The 25905-nt window shown below is 49.3% G+C and overlaps 1 protein-coding gene and 2 pseudogenes across 2 annotated transcripts; 1 reads left to right on the forward strand and 2 right to left on the reverse strand.

Moving 5' to 3' along the window:
- Positions 1–3387: 3387 nt before the first annotated feature.
- Positions 3388–3508, reverse strand: LOC132542337 (small nucleolar RNA SNORA17; annotated as a pseudogene).
- Positions 3509–3519: 11 nt separating this feature from the next.
- Positions 3520–3622, reverse strand: LOC132542336 (small nucleolar RNA SNORA17; annotated as a pseudogene).
- A 17515-nt stretch (positions 3623–21137) lies between these two features.
- Positions 21138–25905, forward strand: UBALD2 (UBA like domain containing 2). 2 transcript variants are annotated; one of them, XM_016194120.2, is made up of 3 exons: positions 21138–21554; positions 21799–21861; positions 24874–25905. In XM_016194120.2, the coding sequence occupies exons 1-3, from the start codon at positions 21435–21437 to the stop codon at positions 25192–25194; spliced, it is 504 nt and encodes a 167-aa protein (XP_016049606.1). In that variant the 5' UTR covers positions 21138–21434; the 3' UTR covers positions 25195–25905. The 2 variants fall into 2 exon arrangements, with proteins under 2 accessions (XP_016049606.1, XP_007536807.1); XM_007536745.3 differs by having other exon boundaries at positions 21148–21554; positions 24877–25905.

Below are 25905 nucleotides of genomic sequence, written 5' to 3' on the forward strand. Positions count from 1 at the left end.
TTTTAACGCCATTCTTGTAGAGTTGTAGAGTGTTTTGATATATGTCTTATTTGTGGTGGTCTGGTTTTTTATAGGAGACTTTTCAGAACTTCTTTCAGGGCAGGCTTGGTGATGGTTACTTCCTTCAACTGTTGCTTGTCTGAGAAGGTTTTGATGCCTCCATCTAGTCTGAATGACAGTCTAGCAGGATATAGTATTCTTGGCTGAAAGCCTTTCTCATTGAGCACTCGATAGATATCTTGCCATTCTCTTCTGGCCTTTAGTGTTTGTATGGAGAAGTCTGCTGCTAATCTTATGGGTTTTCCTTTGTAGGTGACTCTTTGTTTTTCTCTTGCAGCCTTCAGGATCCTTTCTTTATCCTTATTCCTTTCCATTCTAAGTATGACATGTCTTGGTGTCTTTAGGTCTGGGTTAATTCTGTTTGGGACCCTCTGGGCTTCTTGAATCTTTATGTCTTTGGTGTTGTCTAGACTAGAGAAATTTTCAGCTATTATGGCCTGGAGAATGCTTTCTTCCTCTCCTTCTCTTTCTTCCTCTGGTAAGCCAATAATGCGTATATTGTTTCTTTTGAAGTCATCCCATAGGACTCTGTTGTTGTTTTCAGCATCTCTTAATCTCTTTTTGAGATCTCTTACTTCTTTTTTAGTTGTCTCTAATTCATCCTCAATCTTGCTAATTCTGTTTTCAGCCTCATAGATTCTATTCTCTCTGCCCTCTACTGTTTTCTGGAGTTCATCTATTTTGTTGCCCTGCTCTGATACTGTTTTAGCTTGTTCAGCTAGTTGCCTTCTTAGCTCAGCGATTTCAGCTTTCAGCTCTCTAATAACCATGAGATTATTAGAATTTTCTTCCATATTCTCATTTGTTGTTCCTGCATTTCTGATTACAATTTTTTCAAATTCTTTACTCACTCCTGTGATTATTTCCTTAGCTAATGTTTGGATGTTGAACTCGTTGTTTTGTGCTTCACCCTCTGGAGGACTTTTAGCTGGACTCTTGTCCTGGTTCGAGTCTCCAATATTTTTTCTTGTTGTTTTAACCATTTTATATATTATGTTATGAGTTCCCTTTATCAGTATTTTTCAAATTATTGATCACTATTGCCTGGATTGACTTGTGTCTAAGTAAGTTAATTAAAAGGTTCACAGTGGTGGAAGTTAACAGTTTTTTCAATCCCTGAGTTGGAGCTCAGTGGTGTAAAAGCCTCTTTTTTTTTCTTCCCTGTAGGCTATGGGAGCCTGAGGGCTTTTAAACTATCAATAGGCTTCAGCTTAATCACTGACTCCTGACCAAGAGATAAAGCAGGGTGTGGCAGAGATAATCCAGTGGTTATGCAAAGAGACTTTCACAGCCCCTCAGCTATGCCATGGAGGTATAGGTCTTCTCCTGAGTTTCCCGGTTAGATCTCTGTCCCCTGGTGTCCCTCCCTGTTGCTGCTCCATATTCTGAGGGTAGTAGCAATGGAGACTCAGAGTTGCACTTGGTGAGTCTCTGGGGAGTCCTCTCCTCCCTTCAGCTGTCCCCTTGTTGGTGGAGCAGACTGGAGGTGGTGTCTCCACTGATAAACTGTTGAACTGTTAGCAGTCACTTAATCTATCCTTAGGCCCCTCTCTCCTCTCTGTCACCAGCCACGTGTGTTTGTACTCACGGTTGACTTACTGGGTTTCTGTGGTCATTCTAGTCCTGTCTTGTTTCGGTCCGGGTGGTCTCCTTTGGTATTCCTAGTTGATCTGGGAGAGGAGAGGAGAGGAGAGAAAGCGATCTGCTGCTCATAGCTCCGCCCTAGTTGTTTTATTGTTGTAGTTATTATTGATGTCATTGATGTTGGATAGGACAGAGATAAATGGAGAGAGGAGGGGAAGACAGAGGGAGGGAGAGAAAGACAGACACCTGTATACCTGCTTCACTGCTTATGAAGCAACTCCCCTGCAGGTGGGGAGCCAGGGGCTCGAACTGGGATCCTTATGCCGGTCCTTGCACTTTGCTTCACGTGCGCTTAACCCGCTGCGCTACCGCCCTACTCCCCTTGTCTTTTTTTTTTTATGTAGCACCAGGGAATGAACTAAGATATCACACGTGTGAAATACCCATGTGCTGCCTCTCCAGCCCAATTTTTCAATGTATATCCTTGGAGAGTAGTAGGAGAGAGGGGGAAAGGCAGGAAGGACACCACAGCACTGTCTCCACTATCTATGAGCCCCCTTAGTGCTGCCTATGGCTCTCCCTTGTGGTACAAGGAATCAAATCAAGGGTTTCACAAATAATAAGACATGTACTTGGGGCCAGGTGGTGGCATACCTGCTTGAGCACACATATTACAGTGGGCACAAGGACCTGGATTCAAATCCCCAGTTCCCACCTGTATGGGGAAGCTTGTCAAGCAGTACTGCAGGTACCTCTCTTTTACTTTTTTTTTTATTCAAGTTTTACAAAGTCTTTGAAGAAACCCTTTAAATTTTACTTTTGGGAACAAAATACAGCCCCTCCCTCCCAAGTTCATGAACTAGGATAGCAGTACTCACTGCTGTGAGGCCATGCATTTGATCAGCTGTTGGATCCCCACGATTTGTGTGAACTCCTTTGGAGGATGAAGTAGCCTTCCAACATTTTCCTGGTCAAACTCTTGGTATTTGCTACAAGACTGAGGATGGTGGACTGGTCTGTCTGGCAAGGTCACTGCACCAGTTGGTGATCAGATCTCTCAGACCATCTACTAACACCACCTCTGGCTGCTGGGCTGGTTGGTAACCCCTTGAATCTTCTTCTTCTAGCGTTTGCCCTTCTTCCATAGCCAGTCAACAGCGTCAGGTTGAACCTGATGTAAAGTTTCTAGACCTCCTTTGAATCTGGAGAGGTGGCAGTCGTTGACTATGTGGGTCATAGTCTGTCTGTAGCCGCAGGGGCAGTTCGGCTCGTCTCTGGCTCCTCAGCGATGGAACATAGCGGCGCACTGGCCATGGCCTGTTTGATAGCGATTGAGGAGGGCCCAATCATAACGTGCTAGGTCAAAGCCGGGTTGACTCTTGCAGGGGTCTGTGATGAGGTGTTTGTTCTTTACCTCAGCTGACTGCCAACTCTGTTTCCAAGAGACTGGAACAGAGAAGTTCAGTGTAGGCGTAGGGGACCAGATTGGGTGACGAGACGTCAAGCGTTGGGCAGGGTGGGCGAAGATATCCGCGTATATTGGCAGGTCTGGTCAAGCGTAGACATGGCCCTTGAATGATGAGCCATCACTCTTCATCCCACATGGATAAACACCAGTCTTCAGGTCACAGGGTCACCTTGACATTTGAGGGCAGGCAGGAACTAAGGAAGAATGAGAGTTTTTACTGGATAGGATTCAGGTTGCTGATAAACACGCAGTAACAGGCAAGGGGTGTTGTGTCGAGTGTCAGACTATCAATCACCCAGTGGCTCACAGCTCAGAGCACTGGATGTAGACAAGCCTCTCTTGTCTCTGCCACCTAATGACACACATGACACAGCAGTCACATCAAGCCTCTCTTGTCTCTGTCACCTAATGACACACATGACACAGCAGTCACATCAAGCCTCTCTTGTCTCTGCCACCTAATGACACACATGACACAGCAGTCACATCTGTAACGCCTCTAGGGGCAGTCTCTTTCTCTTCCTATCTCCCTTCCCTCTCTCAGTTTCTCTATGTCCTTTCAAATAAAAAGAGAAGGAAAGGAAGAAAGAAAGAAAGAAAGAAAGAAAGAAAGAAAGAAAGAAAGGAAGAGAGGAAGAAAGAAAGAGAGAGAGGAAATGGCTGGCAGGAGTAGTGGATTTGCCATGTAGGCACCAAGCCCCAGTGATAGCTCTAGTGGCAATAAAAATATTTTTAAAAAAATTAAAACCATATAATAATAAGACACATACTCTACCCATGGGGCTATCCCCAGGACCCCAGGCTCCCTTATAAATGCTGCATACAGGGGGCAGGAGATATTTCATCTAACAGAGCACTCACTGTACCATTCTAGAGGCAACAGATTCAAACCCCAACACTACAATGGAGCATCGAGCACCAGGGAACACTCCATGAATGGTGAAGCAGTGCTATAATGTCTTTCTTTTTTCTCTCCCTCTGAGGTGGAAAAAAAAAAAAAGTGAGGGCTAGGAGCAGTAAAACAGTGCATGTTCAAGAGCCCAACACTGGTAAATGTTTTATAGATTAACCCTTTCATCCCTGGCAGCAGCCTTATGAAACCCTACCTTAGTCATCAAAGACAATTTTCAAACTATTAAGTTGGAGACTTAATAATTGAAGACTCGTTTAACAGTTGAAGAAACCGAGGTAGAGAAAAAGCACTTGGCATTGAGCCAGACAAATAAATCAAGGCTCTCACTAATTATGTTACTTTGGACTAAGCCCTTAGCATGGGGGTCTCAGTATCCTTTTCTGTAAAATAACCCAGCTATTGAGAGTCAATAGCTGTGATCAAATTGAGGCTCACTTAAAATAATAATAAGCAACTAAAGGCAACAAAATGGGAAAAAATAGCCTCTAGGTGCAGTGGATTCAATGTGCTGGAATCGAGCCCCACTGATAACCCTGGAGGCAAAATAAAGAATAATAATAAACAACTGGGCCTTAAGAGACAGCATAATGGTTATGCAAACGACTTTCATGCCTGAGCCTCTGAGCCCCCAGGTTCAATCCTCAGCACCACCAGAAGCCAGAGCAGTGGTAACTGATCACCAAGGGCTATAAGATCAGAGAGAATGGGATAGAGAGTGTCCAGCGAATATTCTTGTTCAAAGACTTTCTGTGAATTCATCAAGTTTGAGTCCCCTGCTCCACAACAGAAGCACACAGTGTTAGAGTCTGGAGAAAAGAACGCCTCAAGATAAGCAGCCCAGACCTTGGAGCGGCCTCCTCTGGAGGGGCCAGTCCTGCATTCCTCTCTGCTCCTTCTGTGGCGCCACTAAGTCCCCTTGCCAGAGATCTGGACCAGGAAAGCGCCAGAGGGATAAGACAGCAGAGACAAAAGGAAAGATGCAGCAGTAACAGCTATCAAAAGAGCCATAAAAATGCTTTTAACTTTTAAAAAAAGGGGTGGGGGGAGATGTTCGGTGGCACACCCAGTTAAGCACATACCGTATTAAGAGGAAGGACCTGCCCAAGGATCCAGATTTAAGTCCCTGGCTCCCCACCTGCAACAGGGATGGTTCATGAGCAGTGAAGTGGGTTTTCAGGTGTCTATCTTTTTCTTTCTCTCTCTATGTCCTCCTCTCTCAATTTATCTCTGTCCTATGTAATAAAGTGTGTGTGTGGGGGGGAGTGACCACCAGGAACAGTGGCTTCATAGTGCCAGCACCGAACCCCAGTGATAACCCTGGAGGCAAAATTAATTAATTAATCAACTAATTAAGGTAGTGGTTTGGGAAGAGATGGCACAGTGTGCAAAAGGAAATTCCAAGCATCCTTTGTGGAAACCCCCCCACACACACACACACACCCTATTCTATCCATCCACATGGCCTAGATGAAGCTTTTGGGAAAACCTCAGCATTTAAGGGGTATGTGTGTGTGGGGGGGAATCCTTCAAGCACCCTGTAGAAAACACGAAGGTGAAAAGCCCCATATTTGATCAGGTCCAAAGCCTTCTTTCTTCTCAATCTTAGCCCCTGGGAGAAAGAAAAGCATGGGAGGGGAGGAAGCAGAGGGACCAGTCCTTTCTAGGTCAACCTGCCCTTTTTAGCTTTTCATACCATGCATTCTGGCTGACCTGGTTTCAGCTCAGAGGTGAATTCTTCACCTTTGTAACACACTCCCTTATGTCAGCGATTCCTGCAGATTCCTATAACAGGAAGGAGGGTGCTTCTGCAGGTGTAAAGCCGACAGACTGACGCCCCCCTGCATATAGCTAGGCGCTGGGGAGCAGCAGGGCTAGGTGATGCCTCAGGGACCTGGGGTCCTTTAATTGCCCTTCTCCCCCTGCAAGGGGCAAAGAAAGGTTTGAGCCTTGGCTGTCACAAGTAAACACACTTTCTTTCCTGCAAGACAGGATCCAACCAGGAATACCTAGATCCTGTTCCCTCTCGTGGTCTTGGCCTGTGACTGCCGTGACTGAAAACTAACACTAACATTGGCAGATCTCATGCCCTGCTCCAGATCAGTGGGCTATGATGATGTCAACAGAAATGTGAATGCTAAATGCTTTGGGACCCTGTAAATGGCTCCCTTGGTAACCTGAGTCTGTCTGGTGTGGAAAATCAGCCTGCCCATTCAGAAACCAGCAATCAGGCTTTCATATTTTGCTTCTTGCCAAATGTGAATTCCTCATTGTTGATTTCCTCCTCAGTTGTGTGTCTGAACAAAGAAGAACTGTTCAAAGGACTGCAAACTTTAGTTGGGTTTGTAGCTTCTTAATCTGCTGTTCAAGCTAAGACCTATATGAAAGACAATGCTCACACTACCCGCCATGACTGGGCTTGCGGTGATGGGACTGAGGTATAATCTACTGCTATCTTTCTCTCTTTCAAATCATTTATTTATTTATTTATTTATTTATCTATCTATTTATTTTTGAGGTTGAGTTTCACGTGAGCGAGAGAGAAGGAAGCTAAATGCAGCACTCTGGTACACATGACACTAGGGATCCAATAGGGAGCTTTGGGCATGCAAGTCCTGTACTCTACCAGTTGAACTACTGCTCCAGTCACAAACATTTATAAGAGAAAGAAGAGAACACCACAGCATCGGTCTGGCACATGCAGTGTCAGAGCTCAAACTCAGGGCCTCCAGTACACAAGTCCTACACTCTACCATGGAACCACCTCCCCAGCTCAGATCTCATTCTCAATATTGTACGTACAACTCACTTGCCGGGTTCAAAGCCTATTGCTGGGCTTTGGGCACTAGGAGAAATGGGGGTCTTGGGACATTAGCTCAGTGCAAGGACAAGTTTATTTGAAGGATGTGCTTAGAGAAATCAGGAGTCAGTTCTGGTTTGCTTTCACCGAGTTTAGTCACAGATCTTTTCTATCAAATGCCAGGGACTGTGAGTTCATTTCTGTATGTTCACTTCTGCCTTCATTTCCCTCCTCACTTTGCTTTTGAGCTCATCAACACCTAAGATACATATCCAACATTCTACAAAGATAAACCCCGTGCTGCTAGCAGAAGAAAAAATGTCCCGGGCCTTTCAATCCAGCATTCATTGCGCTGCCCCCCCCCCCGGCCCTGCTCAGGTACACAGACAGGCCCTGCTCAGGTACACAGACGGGCCTCGCTCAGGTACACAGACGGGCCCTGCTCAGGTACACAGACGGGCCCTGCTCAGGTACACAGACGGGCCCTGTTCAGGTACACAGACGGGCCCTGCTCAGGTACACAGACAGGCCCTGCTCAGGTACACAGACAGGCCCTGCTCAGGTACACAGACGGGCCCTGCTCAGGTACACAGACGGGCCCTGCTCAGGTACACAGACGGGCCCTGCTCAGGTACACAGACGGGCCCCGCTCAGGTACACAGACAGGCCCTGCTCAGGTACACAGACGGGCCTCGCTCAGGTACACAGACGGGCCCTGCTCAGGTACACAGACGGGCCCTGCTCAGGTACACAGACGGGCCCTGTTCAGGTACACAGACGGGCCCTGCTCAGGTACACAGACAGGCCCTGCTCAGGTACACAGACGGGCCCTGCTCAGGTACACAGACGGGCCCTGCTCAGGTACACAGACAGGCCCTGCTCAGGTACACAGACGGGCCTCGCTCAGGTACACAGACGGGCCCTGCTCAGGTACACAGACAGGCCCTGCTCAGGTACACAGACGGGCCCTGCTCAGGTACACAGACGGGCCCTGTTCAGGTACACAGACGGGCCCTGCTCAGGTACACAGACAGGCCCTGCTCAGGTACACAGACGGGCCTCGCTCAGGTACACAGACGGGCCCTGCTCAGGTACACAGACGGGCCCTGCTCAGGTACACAGACGGGCCCTGTTCAGGTACACAGACGGGCCCTGCTCAGGTACACAGACAGGCCCTGCTCAGGTACACAGACGGGCCCTGCTCAGGTACACAGACGGGCCCTGCTCAGGTACACAGACAGGCCCTGCTCAGGTACACAGACGGGCCTCGCTCAGGTACACAGACGGGCCCTGCTCAGGTACACAGACAGGCCCTGCTCAGGTACACAGACGGGCCCTGCTCAGGTACACAGACGGGCCCTGTTCAGGTACACAGACGGGCCCTGCTCAGGTACACAGACAGGCCCTGCTCAGGTACACAGACGGGCCCTGCTCAGGTACACAGACGGGCCCTGCTCAGGTACACAGACGGGCCCTGCTCAGGTACACAGACGGGCCCCGCTCAGGTACACAGATGGGCCCTGCTCAGGTACACAGACGGGCCCTTCTCAGGTACACAGACAGGCCCTGCTCAGGTACACAGACAGGCAGGCAGCAATCCCTGCACCAGTTTCCTGGATCCAGAGACACCACAATGTGGGAGAGGCAGTGGGATGGCAACCCTTACACCTCTCTTTAACAAGTGCTCCACTGAGCTTACTTACAAAAGTCAAAGGAAGAAATTGAGAACAAGCTTTCTCCCATTCCACATGGTGCTGGAGCATCAGGTCAGAGCAATGCCTCCAAAGGCAAAGAGAGGAGAAAACTGCAATGTGACAGGACTAAGGACTTGACCGAGGCCATGTGGGTGCCTGCAGAGCTCTGACCCCAGGCCAGTGAGAAAACTGCAGGGCTGGTTTGGACTTCTTTTTGTGTAGGGTAGATTGTCTTCTAAAACAAGTGTAAAAGGACACGTAGACTCAAGTGACAAGCTCAGAAACCTGATGCAAACTCCTACTTACAACAGTTAACTGGATCCACACAACAGTTAACCTCAACTGTGTTCAAGCTGGAGTAAAAACACCCTGAAGCTTCTCTGTCAGATTCTCCTAGTCCCTTGATACTGGAACTGAGATAAGATCATCACCCAAGTCCTTCCAGGCACAGGAACCAAATCCCAAGCACGGGAATCAAAGGGCAGCCAGACAAGCCCAAGAAGGCAGCTCCCCAGGTTTCAATCTGATCCATAGCCAGTGGCTTAAGAGTGTCCCTGCTGGGGGTCGGGCAGTAGCGCAGCAAGTTAAGCACACATGGTGCAAAGCCAAGGACCAGAGTAAGGATCCCAGTTTGAGCCCCCGGCTCCCCACCTGCAGGGGGACCACTTCACGAGTGGTGAAGCAAGTCTACAGGTGTTTATCTTTCTCTCCCCCTCTCGGTCTCCCTCTCTCTCTATTTCTCTCTCTGTCCTATCCAACAACAACAACGACATCAATAACAACAACAGTAATAACCACAACAATGATAAAACAACCAGGGCAACAAACAGGGAAAAAGCATAATGATTATGCAAACAGACTCTCATGCTTGAGGCTCCACAGTCCCAAGTTCAACACCCACCACCACCACCACCACCATAAGCCAGAGCTGAGTAGTGCTCTGGTAAAAAGAGAAAAAAAAAAGAAAAGAAACAAGAAAGAAAGAAAGAAAGAAAGAAAGAAAGAAAGGAGAAAGGAAAAGAACGAAAGTCTAAAAGATTTTTAATGGGGCAAAGCACAAGGGCATTGCTCTTACTCCCCTCCACTTCCCCCTCCTCTGCACAGAGCCTCACTCCAAACGTAATCTGCCTTCCTTATCCTATCCACTTCCTTCTGCTCATCTCCTTATCTGAATCTGGGCCATTGTTTTCCACAAGCCCTTTGCCCTTCCCTCTCTTGTAACCCACGGGAGTCCTTTTTGGCTCTAAAGGAGGTTGCAGAACTCAGGCACCTCTAAATCCTACACTTTGTAGCACCTTCAGTCCTAGACAGGCGCCTTGCTCAGTGCCTCTCCCAGCTAACCTCAGGCCAGAAGCACAGTTCTAGTTCTGAAGCTCTGTGGGGTTTTCTGTGTCTGCTCCCAGGACCCAGGGCCCTCGGGCACAGATGTTGTTAGTGATGAGGCACATTCTGGTGGTTTCCCAATTCTGTTGTGTACAGCCCAGCACTCTCGTTCTCAGTGAAGACTTCCTTCCTCTTTGTGAGGACACTGCCGGTGTTTACGAACTGCACCCTACACTGAGCCCAAAGGATCTTCAGTGTGGCATGGGCTTCTGGGCTCAGGAACACCGGCCATCATTCACCACCACTTACCCCACATTTCTGAAGGAGAAGGGTACTGGTCACTGCCAAGCCTTTGAAAGAAAGAAAGAAAGAAAGAAAGAAAGAAAGAAAGAAAGAAAGAAAGAAAGGAGGAAACAGATCAAAAATAAGTAAAGGGAGTCTGTATTTTTAACAAGCAGATCTCATCCAGGACTTCTTTTCCTTCCCCCTTCCCCAACATTTCCTGGTTTCCTGTGTTCCTGAAAATTCCTGAAGCCTTAGAAACTCCAGACCTCGTCACCGATTTTTTGGCTGGTTGACTGGTTAATTGGTTTGGTTTACTTTTTGCTGAGTCTCAGTCAATTTAGATTCCCTCTCTGATTCTGGAATCATGAGACAAACAAGTAAAAATAGGGTCACCCCTATGCACAACAGCTTGGAAGAGCAGAGTGGCAGAGGTTCAGAGATAAAAACTGCAGCAAAGGTGGGCGCGAGGAATCACATCATTGCAAGACTGGCCAGCTCCTCATGGGGTGCGAGCGCTTCCACACTACGATCATCATCTCTGGCATTATGCTATTCCACTGCAGAACACTGTGCCCCAGGATGGTTCCGTAGCCCCCATGTCCACTTGGTCGATTCCAAATTATATTCCTCCATGAGGATCATTTCTGGAACCATCCGTTCCACCCCGGTTCCATGGCTGCCAGTTCTCAGCAACATCGCCCCGCCAGATATTAGTCGGGATGTGGCATCATCTAAGTTCATTTCCCACGTCTTCGCTCAACCGGACCTGCCAATATACGCGGATATCTTCGCCCACCCTGTCCAAAGCTTGACGTCTCGTCACCCAATCTGGTCCCCTACGCCTACACTGAACTTCTCTGTTCCAGACTCTTGGAAATAGAGCTGGCAGTCAGCTGAGGTCAAGAATAAACACCTCATCACAGACCCCTGCGAGCGTCAACCCGGCTTTGACCTAGCACGTTATGATTGGGCCCTCCTCAATCGCTATCGAACAGGCCATGGCCGGTGCGCCGCTATGTTCCATCGCTGGGGAGCCAGAGATGACCCGAACTGCCCCTGCGGCTACAGACAGACTATGACCCACATAGTCAACGACTGCCACCTCTCCAGATTCAAAGGAGGTCTCGAAACTTTACATCAGGCTCAACCTGACGCTGTTGACTGGCTACGGAAGAAGGGCAAACGCTAGAAGAAGAAGCGGTGAGACATTCACCAAGATACTATTATCTGCTTCTGATTGGTGAGGGGGAGGTCAGCCTTGCCGTCCCCCTGAAGGTTAGGGAGGGTCTCCTGGTTCTGTTGAACAATGAACGGTCAACAGAGGTGTACTGCTTTCAGATGAAAGCATTTAATAGTGATGCTAAACTCTCTGGTCCCCTCATCTCCTGCTAGCATGTTCCAGACAGTGCAGGAGCTCTGAAGTCCATATGCAGCAGCTCAGCTCTGCTACAGCGCATAAGCACTCAGAGATAATGCACAAATGGACATAGGTGGGTTCTAATAAAACTTTATTTACAAAAACAGGCAGCAGCTCAACAGGTTGAGGTTTACCAACTCAGGACTACATCCAGGAAACTCTCACAGTCAGGATCACTGTGTCACTGCCCAGAGGGCAGTTTTTCTTTTCAGGTCATCAAACTGCACTATGTTTTATATGGGTGAGAAATAAGACTGCTGGATTCCTTGTGACTTGAACATAACTTAGTTCAACATGATTAATTTGAGAAAGCATATATACAAGGGTGTGTGTGTGTGTGTGTGTGTGTGTGTGTGTGTGTGTGTGTGAAGGAAATTCGCCGTCCTCCTCCCCCACAAGCAAACCAGTACATTCCACCCTTATCTGTCCAGGCTTAGCATCTCCCCCACCCCATTGCCTCCCAGCTATGCCCGGAACGGTTCTTGTTATGAATGTGTTTTCAGCTCTGTGCTTTGGTTTACACTATTCCCTCTTCCCAAAAGTCCTCTCCTTATTTTTTCTATCCTTCCAACTTCAGTCCTTTCCCCCTCCAAGGAGCCTACCTAGACTACTCCTTAGGGTCAATTACTGCAGATTAGGATTGGAATTGTTGGCTGGGGAGATGGAAAAAAAAAAAAGGTGAGAGACGGCCTTTGTGGCAAGGGAGCCCTATTGGTAAGGGGACTCCCTTGAGCTCACCTGCGGGTTAGTGGAGTAATGACAGAGCCTAGGAGAAAGGTGAATCATTAACCCAATAAAAGCAAGCTAGCGCACCCCAAAAGCAGTGTTTGGAGGCGTGTTCATATAGGACTTAGTAACAAAGAAAGCCAGGGGATCATGCAGATTGAAAACTTAGGGATCTGGGAAGGAGTTCAGCAGGAGCAAGCCTGCTTCACACATATGAGGTCCTAGGTTCATGCCCCAGAGTCACAGAGTGACAAGACTGACAAAAACAACCCGAGCACCATATGTGATGAGGTTGGCAGGTTAGTCTCTCTCCTAAGAAGAAATTATTCTGAGTCTTTCTAGGAAGGAAGAGAGAGGGTTTGCATTTGGGGAGAGTCATGGAGGGTTTTTAAATATACTATCTTGGGTCAGCAAAATGATTCACGAGGATAGTGCACCTGCTTTGACATGTGAGTGCCCGACGTTCAAGCCCAGCCCCCACTGTACTGGAGGAAGCTTCGATTCTGTAGTATCTTTCCCTTTCTTGTTTTTGTTTTTGCCTCCAGGGTTATCACTGGGTTTCTGAATCCCTCGCTCCTGGAGGCTGTTTTTTCCCTTTTGTTGCCCTTGTTGTTGTTGTTGGAGTGTCATGAATGGTGGAGGGGTCTCTCTGTGTCTCTCTACCGGTAAGTCTCATTGTGTCCACAACTTAAAAAGAAACAAAAAGTCTACAGGGGACAGACTGATTGCATATGGGCAAGGCCTAACCCCATACATGGGCACGTACATACATGAGGCAGAGAGAGAAAGGGCACCCTCCTAAGAGGCCCTCTCTGTCCTCTTTTCCTCTCGATCCGTGGCAAAGATCCAGCCCCTCTGGTCCCTTTAAAAGGACGGCCAGAGACTCACCTACCATAGACACACCTAAAACAGGAGGCAGGGCCACCTTATCTCAGGCTGGCAGGTATGGGACAGAGTGTCCAGGCCACCAGTGCCACTTTTGGGAAATGCCATTTACTATGCGGGGAGTGGTGTGGCCTTTGTCCCTTATGAAGCATGTGATATTCGGTGAGAATGTAATCTGGTGGAAACTGGCACCAACTCATCACCAGCAAGGGACTGGCTTTGACTTCCTATTACTTGGTACAACACAGTTGTGTTTTGTATCTTTCTAGCTCCCCTGAGGGAGAAGATGAGGTGGGTGTGGGGAGAGACTGAGCTAGGGAGCTGAAGGTGCTGCTGTAGGACACCCACTCTGAGAGCAAGCTCACTACCTGCTGGTGGGTACCAGCCCCACCCTTGGGTGGTCCCTCTCTGACTCTGCTTCTCTTTCTTTTTTTTTTTTTTAAATTTGCTTATTTATTCATGAGAAAGATAGGAGAAGAGAGAAAGAACCAGCCATCACTCTGGTACATGTGCTGCCGGGGATTGAACTCAGAACCTCATGGTTGAGAATCCGATGGTTTATCCACTGCGCCACCTCCCAGACCACTGACTCTGCTTTTCTAATTCTTTCTTCTTTGATATTTAGGGATATGCATGGTTCTCAACCCCCTGAATCATACCTTATGAGGTCATCTAAGGCAGGGAAGAGAGCATAGTGTTGACACGAAAAGACTTAAGGTTCCAGCTTCAATCTCCAGAGCCACTATAAACCAGAAGTAAGCAGTGAGGAAAGGAGAGGAGGGGAGGAGAGGGGAGGAGAGGGGGAGTGGAGGGGGAAGAGGAAAAGAAAGAAGAACAAACAAAGTCCTCTAAGAGGGGAACTAGGAACATAGTCAGAACTTCCATGCTTCAGACCCCAGAGGTCCAGGTACCACCATATGCCAGAGCTGAGCAGTACTCTGGTCTGTCTGTCTGTCTGTCTGTCTGTCTATCTATCTATCTCTCATAAAGATAAATAATGACTGGGAGTTGGGCGGTAGCACAGCTGGTTAAGCGCATGTGGCGCAAAGCTCAAGAACCGGCTTAAGGATCCTGGTTCAAGCCCCTGGCTCCCCACCTGCAGGGGAGTTGCTTCACAGGCAGTAAAGCAGGTCTGCAGATGTCTAACTTTCTCTCCTTCTCTCTGTCTTCCCCTCCTCTCTCCATTTCTCTTGGTCCTATCCAACAATGATGACATCAATAACAACAATAATAACTACAACAACAATAAAAAACAAGGGCAACAAAAGGGAAAATAAATAAATTTAAAAAATTTAAAAAGATAAATAATGATTGACAAGACTGTGTCAAGGAATAAAAGGAATACAATTCCCACCACCAGAGTTCCATATACCCTCCCCCCCCCCCCATTGGAAGGTTCTTTATTCTTTATCCTCTGGGAGTATGGACCAAATATATCTATATCCTGCAGAAAGTGGGAGGTCTGGCTTCTGTAATTGCTTCTTCTGGACAAGGATGTTGGCAGGTGGACCTATACCCCCAGCCTTTTTCTATCTTTCCCTAGTGGGGCAGGGCTCTGGGGAGGTGGGGTTCCAGGACACAATGATGAGGTCATCTGTCCAGGGAAGTCAGGTTGGTGTCCAGGTAGCATCTGCAACTTGGTGGCTGAAAAGCATTAAGATATAAAGCAGAACAATTTGTTTAATAATCAGGAACCTAAAGATCAGAATAGAGAAGATTAGATTTAGGCTCTTCATCTTGGAAGTAAGTAGGAAGTCTATTTTAGGTATATTCCAGGGGACCCATAACTTTACTAATTTTTGCCTGAGCTCCACTGATAACATGCAGGTAGGCTGAAAGTATTGTCTGGAAAAGATGGTGTCAGAGTTGAGGGATAGGACTAGAAGACTGGATAAGGGCAGAGAATAGCTCCTAAATATAGGAAAAGTATATAAATCCCATTAACTGTAAACCCCATCAAACTGACCCATGGTTATTCATATTTAGCACAGGATCCTGTATAACCTCTGCATCCCTGTCAGTCTGGGCTCACATTCCATGATCACAGCTGAGAACATTCTAGGCTGCCCTCATTTCAGGGCCCATCTTCCTCGAGTGGCAGAGTATGTTGTTGACCCAGCCTCCCTCCAGAGAGTGAGGCAGTTTCTACCACTGTTGTTCTACATTGAGGGCAAGGTCCTACAGAGGCCCACAAGAGGGCTTATAATGTTTTCATGTGTCTTTCTTTCTCTCTGACCTCTCTATTTCCTGCCTATCCCTCTCAACTTCTATCTCTATAAAAAAAATTTTTTAAAGGCTGCTGTGAGTGGGGGGTGGGGGGTTTGAGCAACAGCTGCACCAAGTCCCAGCAATAACTCTAGTGGGAAAAAGTGGCACAGAATTGGGTTCTCAGTATAGTCTCTTTAGTCACAAATCTCAATTATCACAAAGAAGGGCTGGAATTTGCCTAGAGTAGAGGGACTTGTATAGTGACCTCCCATCTTTCTAAGGAACAACTTGAAAGAAAGATAGAAAGAAAGGAAGAAAGAAAAAAGGATACTTCCAAAGTGGCCGAGTAAGTAGCCTGGTTTGTCATGGAAAAACAGTAGTGAGGCCAGGATTGTAGCCCAGGAGTAGAGCACGTACTTATTTTGTATGAAGTCCTGGATTAATTCTGTGCATTGACCCACCCCATACTACTACCACCACCACCACCACCACCACCACCAAAAGAGGAGAAATAGGATCAAAACATAGTTCGCCTTAAACACACAAAAGTATTAGAAGTCAGGTGGCCAGGTAGTAGTGCACCTGGTTAAGTGCACGTGGCATGCATTGCAAGGACCCTCATATGGATCTCAGTTGGAGCCCCTGGCGTCACTCGGCAAGCAGTGAAGCAGGTCTGTCGGTGTTTTTCTTTCTTTCTTTCTTTCTTTCTTTCTTTCTTTCTTTCTTTCTTTCTTTCTTTCTTTCTTTCTTTTTTAATATTTATTTATTTATTCCCTTTTGTTACCCTTGTTGTAGTTATTGTTGTTACTGATGTCATTGTTGTTGGATAGGACAGAGATAAATCAAGAGAGGAGGGGAAAATAGAAAGGAGGAGAGAAAGATAGACAACTGCAGCCCTGCTTCACCACTTGTGAAGTGACTCCCCTGCAGGTGGGGAGCCAGGGACTCAAACCGGGGTCCTTAAGCCGGTCCTTGAGCTTTGCGCCATCTGCACTTTAACCCGCTGCACTACCGTCTGACTCCCTGTAGGTGTCTTTCTATTTCTCTCTCTGTCTTCCCCTCCTCTCTCAATTTCTCTCTGTCCTAACAACAGCAGCAATAATAATAACAACAAAATTGGGGTAAAAAAAAAAATGACAGCCAGGAACAGTGGATATGTAATGCAGGCACCAAGCCCCAGAAATAACCCTGGAGGCAAATAAAAAAGTAAATAAATAAGTCAAAGAAAGGTGAAAGCAGCCTTCTCTCCTCTCTCCTCTCTCCTCTTTCCCCCTTCCCCAGAGTGACTTCATGTCCATAGAATACAATAGAACCCACGTTCCTCCGCTTTGGAGAAGACCTTGTCCTCCACACCTTTCCCTGGTTCCAACAGCTGTGCCCTGTCCTGCAACGTTAAAGGAACTCTTGGGATAGACAAACTGGATATTTAAGAGATAAAGGGGGTGAGAATGCTGTAACTCTCATCACTGGGGTCTGCCCTCTCGGGTGAATTCTCGGGTGAATTCCTGGTTCTCACCTCATCCATCTAGCTGCCTTTCAGGCTGAATTTCTGATTCTGGCCTCACTGCTGCCTAGCGGGCCTCCGTGTTCCTCACTTCTACTGTGTCTTCTTTTCTGGGCACTGGAAGCTTTCCCATTGTCCAGCTCCTTCTCTGAACGTCTTTCAGCATCTGCTGTCAACTTGTCCCTTTGTCTTGACATCTGAAAGCCACCATAGGGAAACAAAAAAATGAGAATTCAAGGAAGACACAAGGGTAGGAAGAAAGGGAGCAGGGAACAACCAGACCTAGGTCAAATCTACTTGCTACTCGAAATCAGGCAGGCTCCTGCGGCCTTGTAGTAGGTGCCTTAGCCAGCCGCAGGCCTGCTGGGAGCTCTCAGTCTGAGAAGATGTGCTGAGGTGTGCAGAATTTCTCAGGGACCATATATGTGCTCAGTCTTCAGTACTTGAGTTCCATTTCTTTCTTTTTTTAATTTTTAAAATCATTTAAATTTATTTACTTATTCCCTTTTGTTGCCCTTGTTGTAATTATTGATGTCATCGTTGTTGGATAGGACAGAGAGAAATGGAGAGGAAGGGATGATGGGGGCGGGGGGGGGGGGAGAGAAAGACAGATACCTGCAGACCTGCTTCACCGCCTGTGAAGCGACTTCCTTGCAGGTGTGGAGCCGGGGGCTCAAACTGGGATCCTTAAGCTGGTCCTTGTGCCTTGTGCCACCTGTGCTTAACCCGCTGCGCTACCTCTCCACTCCCATGTTTCCTTCTTTTTGCGGAGCCAGAGCCTCCCACATGCTCAATTTCAATATTTCCAGGTTACTACTTTTTTTTTTTTTTTTGCCTAATATTACATATAAGAAAGGGTTTCACACGAGGCAGAGTGAAGAGAGAGGAGAGAGAGAGAGAGAAAGAAAGAAACAACCACACCAGTTTGCCCAGGATTGAGCCAGGAACCTGGATGTTCTATCAGTTGAACTATTGTCCAGGCCACTGTTTGGCTCGGGAGAGTAAGGAGTAGAAAGGAAGAAGAGGAAGAGGAATGCACTGTGCTGAGGAAATGGCTAGGAGTGTCAGGGGCCGGGCAGACCGGTTACATGCACGCGGCCAGGCACAAGAGCTCAGACTCTTGCTCCCCACCTGCAGGGTGGAAGTGTCATGAGCAGCGAAGCAAGTACTGCAGGTGTCTCTCTCCCTCTCTATCTCTCCCCTCACATTCTTTTTCCCCCTTTTGTTGTCCTTGTTGTTTATCGTCGTCGTTGTTTTTATTGTTGTTGTGGTTATTGCTGTCGTTGTTGTTGAATAGGACAGAGAGAAATGGAGAGAGGAGGGGAAGACAGAGAGGGGGAGAGAAAGATAGACACCTGCAGACCTGCTTCACTGCTTGTGAAGCGACTCCCCTGCAGGTCAGGGAGCCGGGGGCTAGAACCAGGATCCTAACACCTGTCCTTTTGCTTTGCGCCACGTGCACTTAACTCTGCGCCACTGCCCGACCCCACTCCCCCCTCACATTATCTATGTGCTATAAAATAAAGGGGGAAGTGCCTCTAGGAGTGGTGGATTCATTGTGCAGGCACTAAGCCCCCATGGTAAACTAAGGGGCAATTTAAAAAGGGGGGAGGGAATGCCAATTCTCCACCCATCTCTCCTTCAGGATCTCTCAGGACAGCTGCACCTACTTTTCCCCCAAGAGGAGTCACTCACTTTCAAGCATCACCAGTGAAAATCCCAATCTCTAAGAGTTCTTTTTTGAAAAGCCCCCTCCCTCTCCCCATCCCATGAACCCCCGAGGCGACAACTACAACATTAAGGAAGGTAGTGTAGTGTAATGGTTAACCACATGGTTCTGGAACTACAGAAGGCCAATGCCTCACCCCACCCTTTATTGCTCTAACCTTGCCCCCCCTTCCCTTAACTGCCCCCTTGTGAAATGGAATTCTGAGTTGCTGTGAGGATTGCAATGCATTAACAGACATTAAACTCTTAGAAAGGTGCCAAGCTCCCAGGAAGTACTTGGTAGCTGCTTGTTATGGTCTAGTTATTGTTGCCTGTCTGAGCACTGACTCAATGCCTGCATTCACATACTTGTTATCCAAGCCCTGAGGAAATAGTAAGATTGCTTCTCTTCATTTGCTGTACCAGGGCTCATTCAGTAGCCTACTCCATTGATGTAAGGATTTTGTTCTTTCCTTGGGTATAACTGTGTTTTATTTGTTATTAATGGACATGTTTTTATTGCTCTGTTTTACCTGCCTCACAGTGTCCTCTCACATTAAAATAATTATACCTTCAGATAATAATACCTTGCACTTGAGGAGTCGCTTTTATCCTTAACAGCTCAAAGCCCTCTACACACATGACCTCATTCATTCTCCCTGGGCTCCCAGCTAGACAAGAGAAAGCCCTACCCCATTTATCTCCAACTAGATTTTCAAGAGACAAAGTATTGATTAAGCGTTTCCATCTCTCAGGGCCAGCTATCACAAACAGTCACAAGTTTTCTGTCTCTCTCTCTTTCCCTCTCTTTATCTCCTCTCTCTCTCTCTCTCTCTCTCTCTCTCTCCATCTCTCTCCCCAGAGTGACTTTATGTTCACAGAATATAATAGAACCCAAGTCCCTCCAGTTTGCTGAAGACCTTGTCCTCCACACATCTCCCTGGTTCCCACAGCTGTGCCCTCTGTCCTGCAATAGTAACATTAAAAAAAAAAATTGGGATTGACTAACTGGATATTTAAAAGATAAAGGATTTGGCAATTTGGGTATTTTCAGAAGTCTTGTCTCCCTTGAGAACTTAATTAAGTCCTCAGGACTCCTGTGGCCTGAAATGCCTCTGCCCAGGTAGATCATAACAGTCATGGCCCTGGCATGTTTGACACCTGTACATACTTGTAAAAACTGGAATCACACGATGACAGTACTTCCTTGTTCTGGGGCTATTTGTGACCTAAGTTCCCTCCTCTAAGCTGATGGCTGCTCACTTTTGTTTTCACATGGCAGTTACTTGAAGGGAAGGGCTGACTACTACAAGCTGTACTTGACTCTCCAGCCACACTCTGGTCTCTGTCTGTTTGGGTGGCCAAGTACAATTAGGGCCAGAGAAACGGGTCTTGGCAGTCAAAAAATGCTGATGCCTACCTCTTCAACACAAACAAACAAAATGGAGTAAACTCATGATAGTGCTGTTTTTCCTAGGTACATAAATATTGTGTGTATCTCATCCTATTTACATACTTTCCCCCTTCATACAGCCAAGTTTTCTAGATGGAGAGTTAAATTCACTTTAGGCAATGGCAAAATGGAACCATGACTTGCTTTCTCCTGTTGTACATACATAGCCCTAAGTGGTTAAGCTATATTCTGTGACTGGGCTTTCAGATTCAAAACTTACTAAGATTTGCAGAAACAGGAATTCTAACAATGAATCTCTAGCAATATTTACCTTCCTGATCTCTATGCCTCTTCCGTGGCCTTCTCAAACTCCTAGTTTCCCCACCCCCGCCTCCACCCCCACACTTCCTAAACAAATCCTAACCCAAAAGGCTCAAGGCATTAAGTATAACCAAAATGCTTTTAAACGTCTAGGATTGAGAAGCAGTACTGATACATTAGAAACACTTTTCTTTAAGATGATGCAGAGATGAAAACTTTAGTTGGGCCAATCCATTTAAGAAACAGAAAAGTTCAGCGTGAGACATTAGTGACTGGGAAAGTTATCTTTTTCTTTCTGGTTATATATAGTATGTATTAGCACTGTTTTACATATTCAGAGAACGAAATGCTTGGTGTGAAAACGTTGCCTGGCTCTTGGGATGAGTAGTGACGGATTGAGCTCTATTTAAATAAATAAAAGGTTAAGAAAAAAAAAGTAGAGCTGCTTGAAAGCTTAAAGAAAATAAACAGTTTTGAGATTTGAGCAGCTGCAGAGGCTCTTGTCTGTTTTCTATTTTGATCGTTCTGTTTCTCGAGATGACCACATCTTTCGGAGGAAATGAGTCAAAGCCACTCTGTCTTGCTTTTCCAGCTGAGCATGTTCAGTTTCAATGAAGTAATGAATGAACTTGGCCGCACCACCCCCCAGCCTACAACAGCAAACAGAAGGGCCTCGGCCAATCAGCGGACAGTCAAGGTTTTCAGTTGAGTTCAAACAGGCCCACGGGAGGCCAATCGGCGCGTGCGGCTCCGCCCCGAACGACAAGCTACAGCCAATCACAAGCCCGGATGAGTCAAAACACAGAGGCCGACCAATGCTGGGGCGCCCCACGGCGACGAGCTCCGCCAATGGGCGCGGTCGGTCCAAAAGAGAAACAGTGCGGGCCGCAGGCCGCAGGATTCGAACCGAACGTCCGCACCGAGCCGTGAGCTGACCGAGGGCGCGGGCCAATCAGCGCCGGTGGTTCTCGGCCCCCAAACGTTGGGACACCCCGGCCCCGCCCCGCACTGTTGTTTGTGGTGTCGGCGGCCGCGGGAGCCGAACCACAACACTCGCCCGGCGGCGGCCAGCGGACTGTGGTGAGCGCGAGCCGAGGGCGGCGGGCCTCCCGCGGCCGCCGAGCCCGGGATCGCGCGCCGGCCGGAGCCATGTCGGTGAACATGGACGAGCTGCGGCACCAGGTCATGATCAACCAGTTCGTGCTGGCCGCGGGCTGCGCGGCCGATCAGGCGAAGCAGCTGCTGCAGGCAGCCCACTGGCAGTTCGAGGTGGGTGCGGGCCCCGGCGAGCGGGCGGGCGGGGGGCGCCGGCCGGACGCCGCGAGGCTGGAGGGGGGCGGCTGTCTTTATAGCGCCCCGGAAGGGAGGCCCGGAGCCCGCGCCCTGAGGGAGGACTCCCCACCCTGGGCTGCGGGTCGGGGCCCCCGCGGCGGACGCTGCGGAGGAGCCCTGCGGGGGACGGGGGGGCTCCCGGCCCCATTAACCGCCGCCCTGTCGCCTCGCTTGTCCGCAGACGGCGCTGAGCACGTTTTTCCAGGAGACCAACATTCCCAACAGCCACCACCACCCGCAGATGGTAAGTGCGGCCGGAGCGCTGTCAGCCCGCGGTGACAGCCATGTTGCCGGGGAGCGCCGCGCCGCCGATGTAAACAAAGAGCCAAAATGTCTTCCAGGAAAGAGCGGCCTCGGGGCCCGGCCGGCCCCCCAGCTTGGGGCTCCGACCTCGGCGCCGCCGCGCCCCCGCCGGAGACCGGGTCCGAGGCGCTGTGGGCCCCGCGGAGGGGGGCTGGGAGGGGGCGGGGGGCGTCTAGCGCGGCGTGTCGGTGGGGAGCCCCCCAGACCGCACGCCCCCGCGCTGCGAGGAGCAGGAGGGGACAGATCCCCCCCACACACACGCACACGCACACGCACACGACCCCGACTCGGAGCGTGGAGGTCGCGGAGAGCCGGACAGGATGAGACCCAGTCGCCTTGCTCTGGTCTGTGCGGAGCTGCTGCGCGGTCGCTTCCGGTCTGGGCTGCTTTCTCCTTTCCAAGCTGGCCCCCAGGCCTGGGCCTGTGCCCTCCGGGCCATGGGGTAGCCCTCGGCTTTTCACGGACACCGGGGAGAGCCCTTTCACTCGAGAAAAATGCGTCTACCCACCACCATCTTCCCCCGCCCCCCATTACATCTATTGGCTCTGCCACAGAGGACGGGCTTCAGGACAGGGGTTGCACCCCATTCTTCTCAGATCTGCCGGGGCTGCCAGAGCGGTTTTGTTTGTCTGTAGATTTAAGACTTGATGTCCTTGCCCAGGGTCCCTTCTGGGGGGAACTGCAAAGGACTTCCCCCACAGTGTCGTGTCCTTGGCTGTTTTCTGAGCAAAGGACAAGGACTGTCTTGATCTTTTTTTTTTTTTTTTTTCCTAATTCCAGTATCATTTTATTGAGGAAATGGTGATTTGCAAGATTTCTGTTGTCACAGGTGCATTACCACACGTCCCTCAAGGTGTCATGCCTTTTTTTGTGGAATGGCTCATACTGTCAATAAAACCACAAAAGAGAAAAGTCTCTGGAATACAGGCTGTGGCAGTCAACGGGTCTTAAAGAGGAGAGTCTCCTCAGCACCTAGTTCTGGAAAAACTGGGCTCTCACAAGAGCCTAGCGTTCTGTCTCCAACAGTGGTCATTCCAGAAGGCCTACGGTTTCTGGCAGAGCCCTGAAGGTGGGACTGGTGGCCCGTTAACTCCTGCATGCCTCCAGGGATTGAGTATCTTGCAACAGCCTCTCAGGGCAGGTGGCAGACTTGGTTACCATTAGTGGCTCCACCAGAGCTCCTAGTACTGAGTCCTTCAACATGACTGTGAAAACGCCATCCCTGTCCTCAGTTTTAGAGTAATTTCTAGAGACAATCAAAGGAAAAGATTAAAAAAAAGAAAAAGAAAAAAACCCTAACCAGGAATGGCACAACAACAAGAGTAGACATGAAGCAGAGCTAAGGTGTTCTTTTCCGATAAGGAGGCCCTGGATTTGGATGGAGAGACTAAGATGAGTAGGTAGGGCCTTATAGACTGAAAGTTTATAGACTGGTAGGACTGAGCTGGAAATTTTCATTCTGCAATTTGAAGCACTGAGCTTGAGGGACGCTGGGCCTGTACAGCAGCTGGGCCAAACCCCAGACTTGACCAGAACAGGAGATTCAGAGAGGTTAAGGAATCCAGTTGGGCTCACACAGGCAGGTGAGCACAGGCCTGTTCCTGACCCAGACCTGCTCTGGAGTGGCTGAGGAGGCAGGCTGGGTGAACTGGGGAAGCCCATCACGGAGCTGTGATGCAATGGGCCTCTACCCCCACCCCCATTCATTGTTTCCTGCTGCCGAGAAGTCTGCCCTGGGGAGGCAGGCAGGGAATAGGGATAGGAGGAGGGAAATGGGCTGGGTGGGGCCTGGGCCTGAGTCCTTTGGCTGCCCCTGAGGAAGACAATGGATGGAGGCCCTCGCCTGATAGTTTCTGGCTGGGGGAAGGGTGTGACTTAAGAACTGTGAAAACTCTCTCTCTGCAAGGTGAGGAGCCCTAGAATCTCACTCCTCACCCTATGACTGGGGGAGGGGTTGGTGTTGCTAAAATTAGGAGAAATTCAAAAAAGGGCTCTCATGGCTCCCTGGGAAAAGAAGGCTCTGCTCCCTGTCTGGGTCTTGCTCTCTGCCCTTCCTTCCTTCACCCCTGCTGGGCTTGGACAGCCCTCCATACAGTAGGTGTCACAGGAGTGCCTGCAGTCCATAAGACAGCACAACCCCATAGCCTCCGCCATTCCTACATGGGATCTCTACTCAGAAAGGGCAGGGGGTCCTTGAGTTGGGGGAGTCCCCTGCCCAGGGTGATGGTGAAGCACATTTTGGGATATTTGTGATCATTCCCAGGAGTGCTTGAGGAGCTGAGGCACTGTCAGCTTGGAGGTGGGGGTGTTAGAAGACAGGAAACCAAAGGTCCCTTGATTTTTTGCCCCCCCCGGGGGGGTGGTCTACAGACACAGAAGGCCCCCTGGAATTGGCTCTTCTCAGCTGAATGTCCTGGTCTCTGGGCCACAGTGAAAGGTGGGGGCCACCCAGCATCCTGCAGGAAGTCAGAAAATGGAGGCAGAGACCTTGGGCCCATTTGCAGTTGCTGCTACCAGGGACTGAACCCAGGCCCTGAGAAACAGAGCTTCTCTGTGGTCAGCATAGGAGGAGAGCCCAGAGTCTGGCTGCATTCCCTTGACCAACAACCTGGGAACATCTGAGGGTGATTATTGAGGGAGCCAGCTGGTTGCTTCCCCAGGGTGAAGCAGCAGTGTCCTGGGCTGCTCCCTTGTCCTGCTTTCATCTGACACCCTGGCTCCTGGTAGCAATTAACCGTTTCCTTCTGACACTCCTTTGGGGCCTTCCCAGGCATCACCAGGAACTGTTGAGTTTGGTTAAAACTGGCTTGTTTGCTGTTACTGACTTGGGGTGGGGATGAGGGCAGCTTTTATGTTATGCTGCCGCTAAAGAACAGGGCCTAGAGTCCAGAAAGTCTTGCTTGGAATGGGGTGCCATGTGGGTGACCCTCCCGACACCTGTGTTCTCTCCCAGCAGATGTGCACCCCCAGCAACACCCCTGCCACGCCACCCAACTTCCCCGACGCGCTGGCCATGTTCTCCAAACTCCGAGCCTCAGAGGGCCTCCAGAGCAGTAACAGCCCCATGACCGCAGTGGCCTGCTCCCCGCCGGCAAACTTCAGCCCCTTCTGGGCCTCGTCTCCACCCAGCCATCAGGCTGCCTGGATCCCACCCTCCTCCCCCACCACCCACAGCTTCCACCACCTCCACCACCCACAACCCACGTGGCCCCCTGGAGCCCCACAGGGGAGCACCCAGCAGAAAGCCGTGGCTGCGATGGACGGCCAGAGATGAGACTGGACACTGCTGGGCTGAAGATGGACGGCAGTCCAGGGGTGTGGGGACGCAGGAGGGCTGGGCTGGGGTGGGGTGGGGGAGGCAACTGGGGAGGGTGGGGGTTTCCTGAAGATCGCACTGGAAGATTTTATAAAAGATTTTTGTGGGCAGGGGGTGACAGTAAACTTCCTGAGCCACTTGGGCCCTTTGGGAGTTTCTCTTCAGCCAAGTTCCCCTCCCCTCTTTTTAATATATAACTATAATATATATATATGAATATATAAATATGACTAATGTCTGTGAGGATGGGGCTGGCAGAGCTGAGGGATTGGGGCCAGTGCCCCTTTCTCCACCCCATTCCCCGGGCAGAAGCTGTGAGGCCCGATGGTGTGATCTTGTAGGCAGGAGCTGTCTGCTGCCACCTCTCCAGGATTATGCTTTCTGGAACTGGCAGCACACCAGCACTGCCTCAGCCCCAGGGACAGGAGAGGGCCTCTGCTCTCCCCGCCCCAGCCAGCAGCCAGCTCCTCTGTGACTTTGGGTCTTGCTACCTCTTCTGGTATAAGCCCTCCTCTAGCTGGGTGAGGGGCTCACATGGACTGAAGAGCCAGTGAGGGCAGAGGCTAGGCCACAGCCGTGAAGAGCTTGCCTTTGGACTTAACTCCCAAATCAATCATCTCACCAGGGTGGAGTTTTAATTTAAAAACGTAAAGAGACTTTTCTAACTTC

The sequence above is a fragment of the Erinaceus europaeus genome, chromosome 12, assembly GCF_950295315.1.
Source record: "Erinaceus europaeus chromosome 12, mEriEur2.1, whole genome shotgun sequence".
NCBI lineage: Eukaryota > Metazoa > Chordata > Mammalia > Eulipotyphla > Erinaceidae > Erinaceus > Erinaceus europaeus.

Excerpts from the sequence above, each read along its gene's own strand:
- UBALD2 (XM_016194120.2), top strand. The coding sequence starts at position 21,435 with ATGTCGGTGAACATGGACGAGCTGCGGCACCAGGTCATGATCAACCAG. Across the intron at positions 21,555-21,798 it reads CAGCCCACTGGCAGTTCGAG|ACGGCGCTGAGCACGTTTTT; the intron begins GTGGGTGCGGGC and ends GCTTGTCCGCAG. Across the intron at positions 21,862-24,873 it reads GCCACCACCACCCGCAGATG|CAGATGTGCACCCCCAGCAA; the intron begins GTAAGTGCGGCC and ends GTTCTCTCCCAG.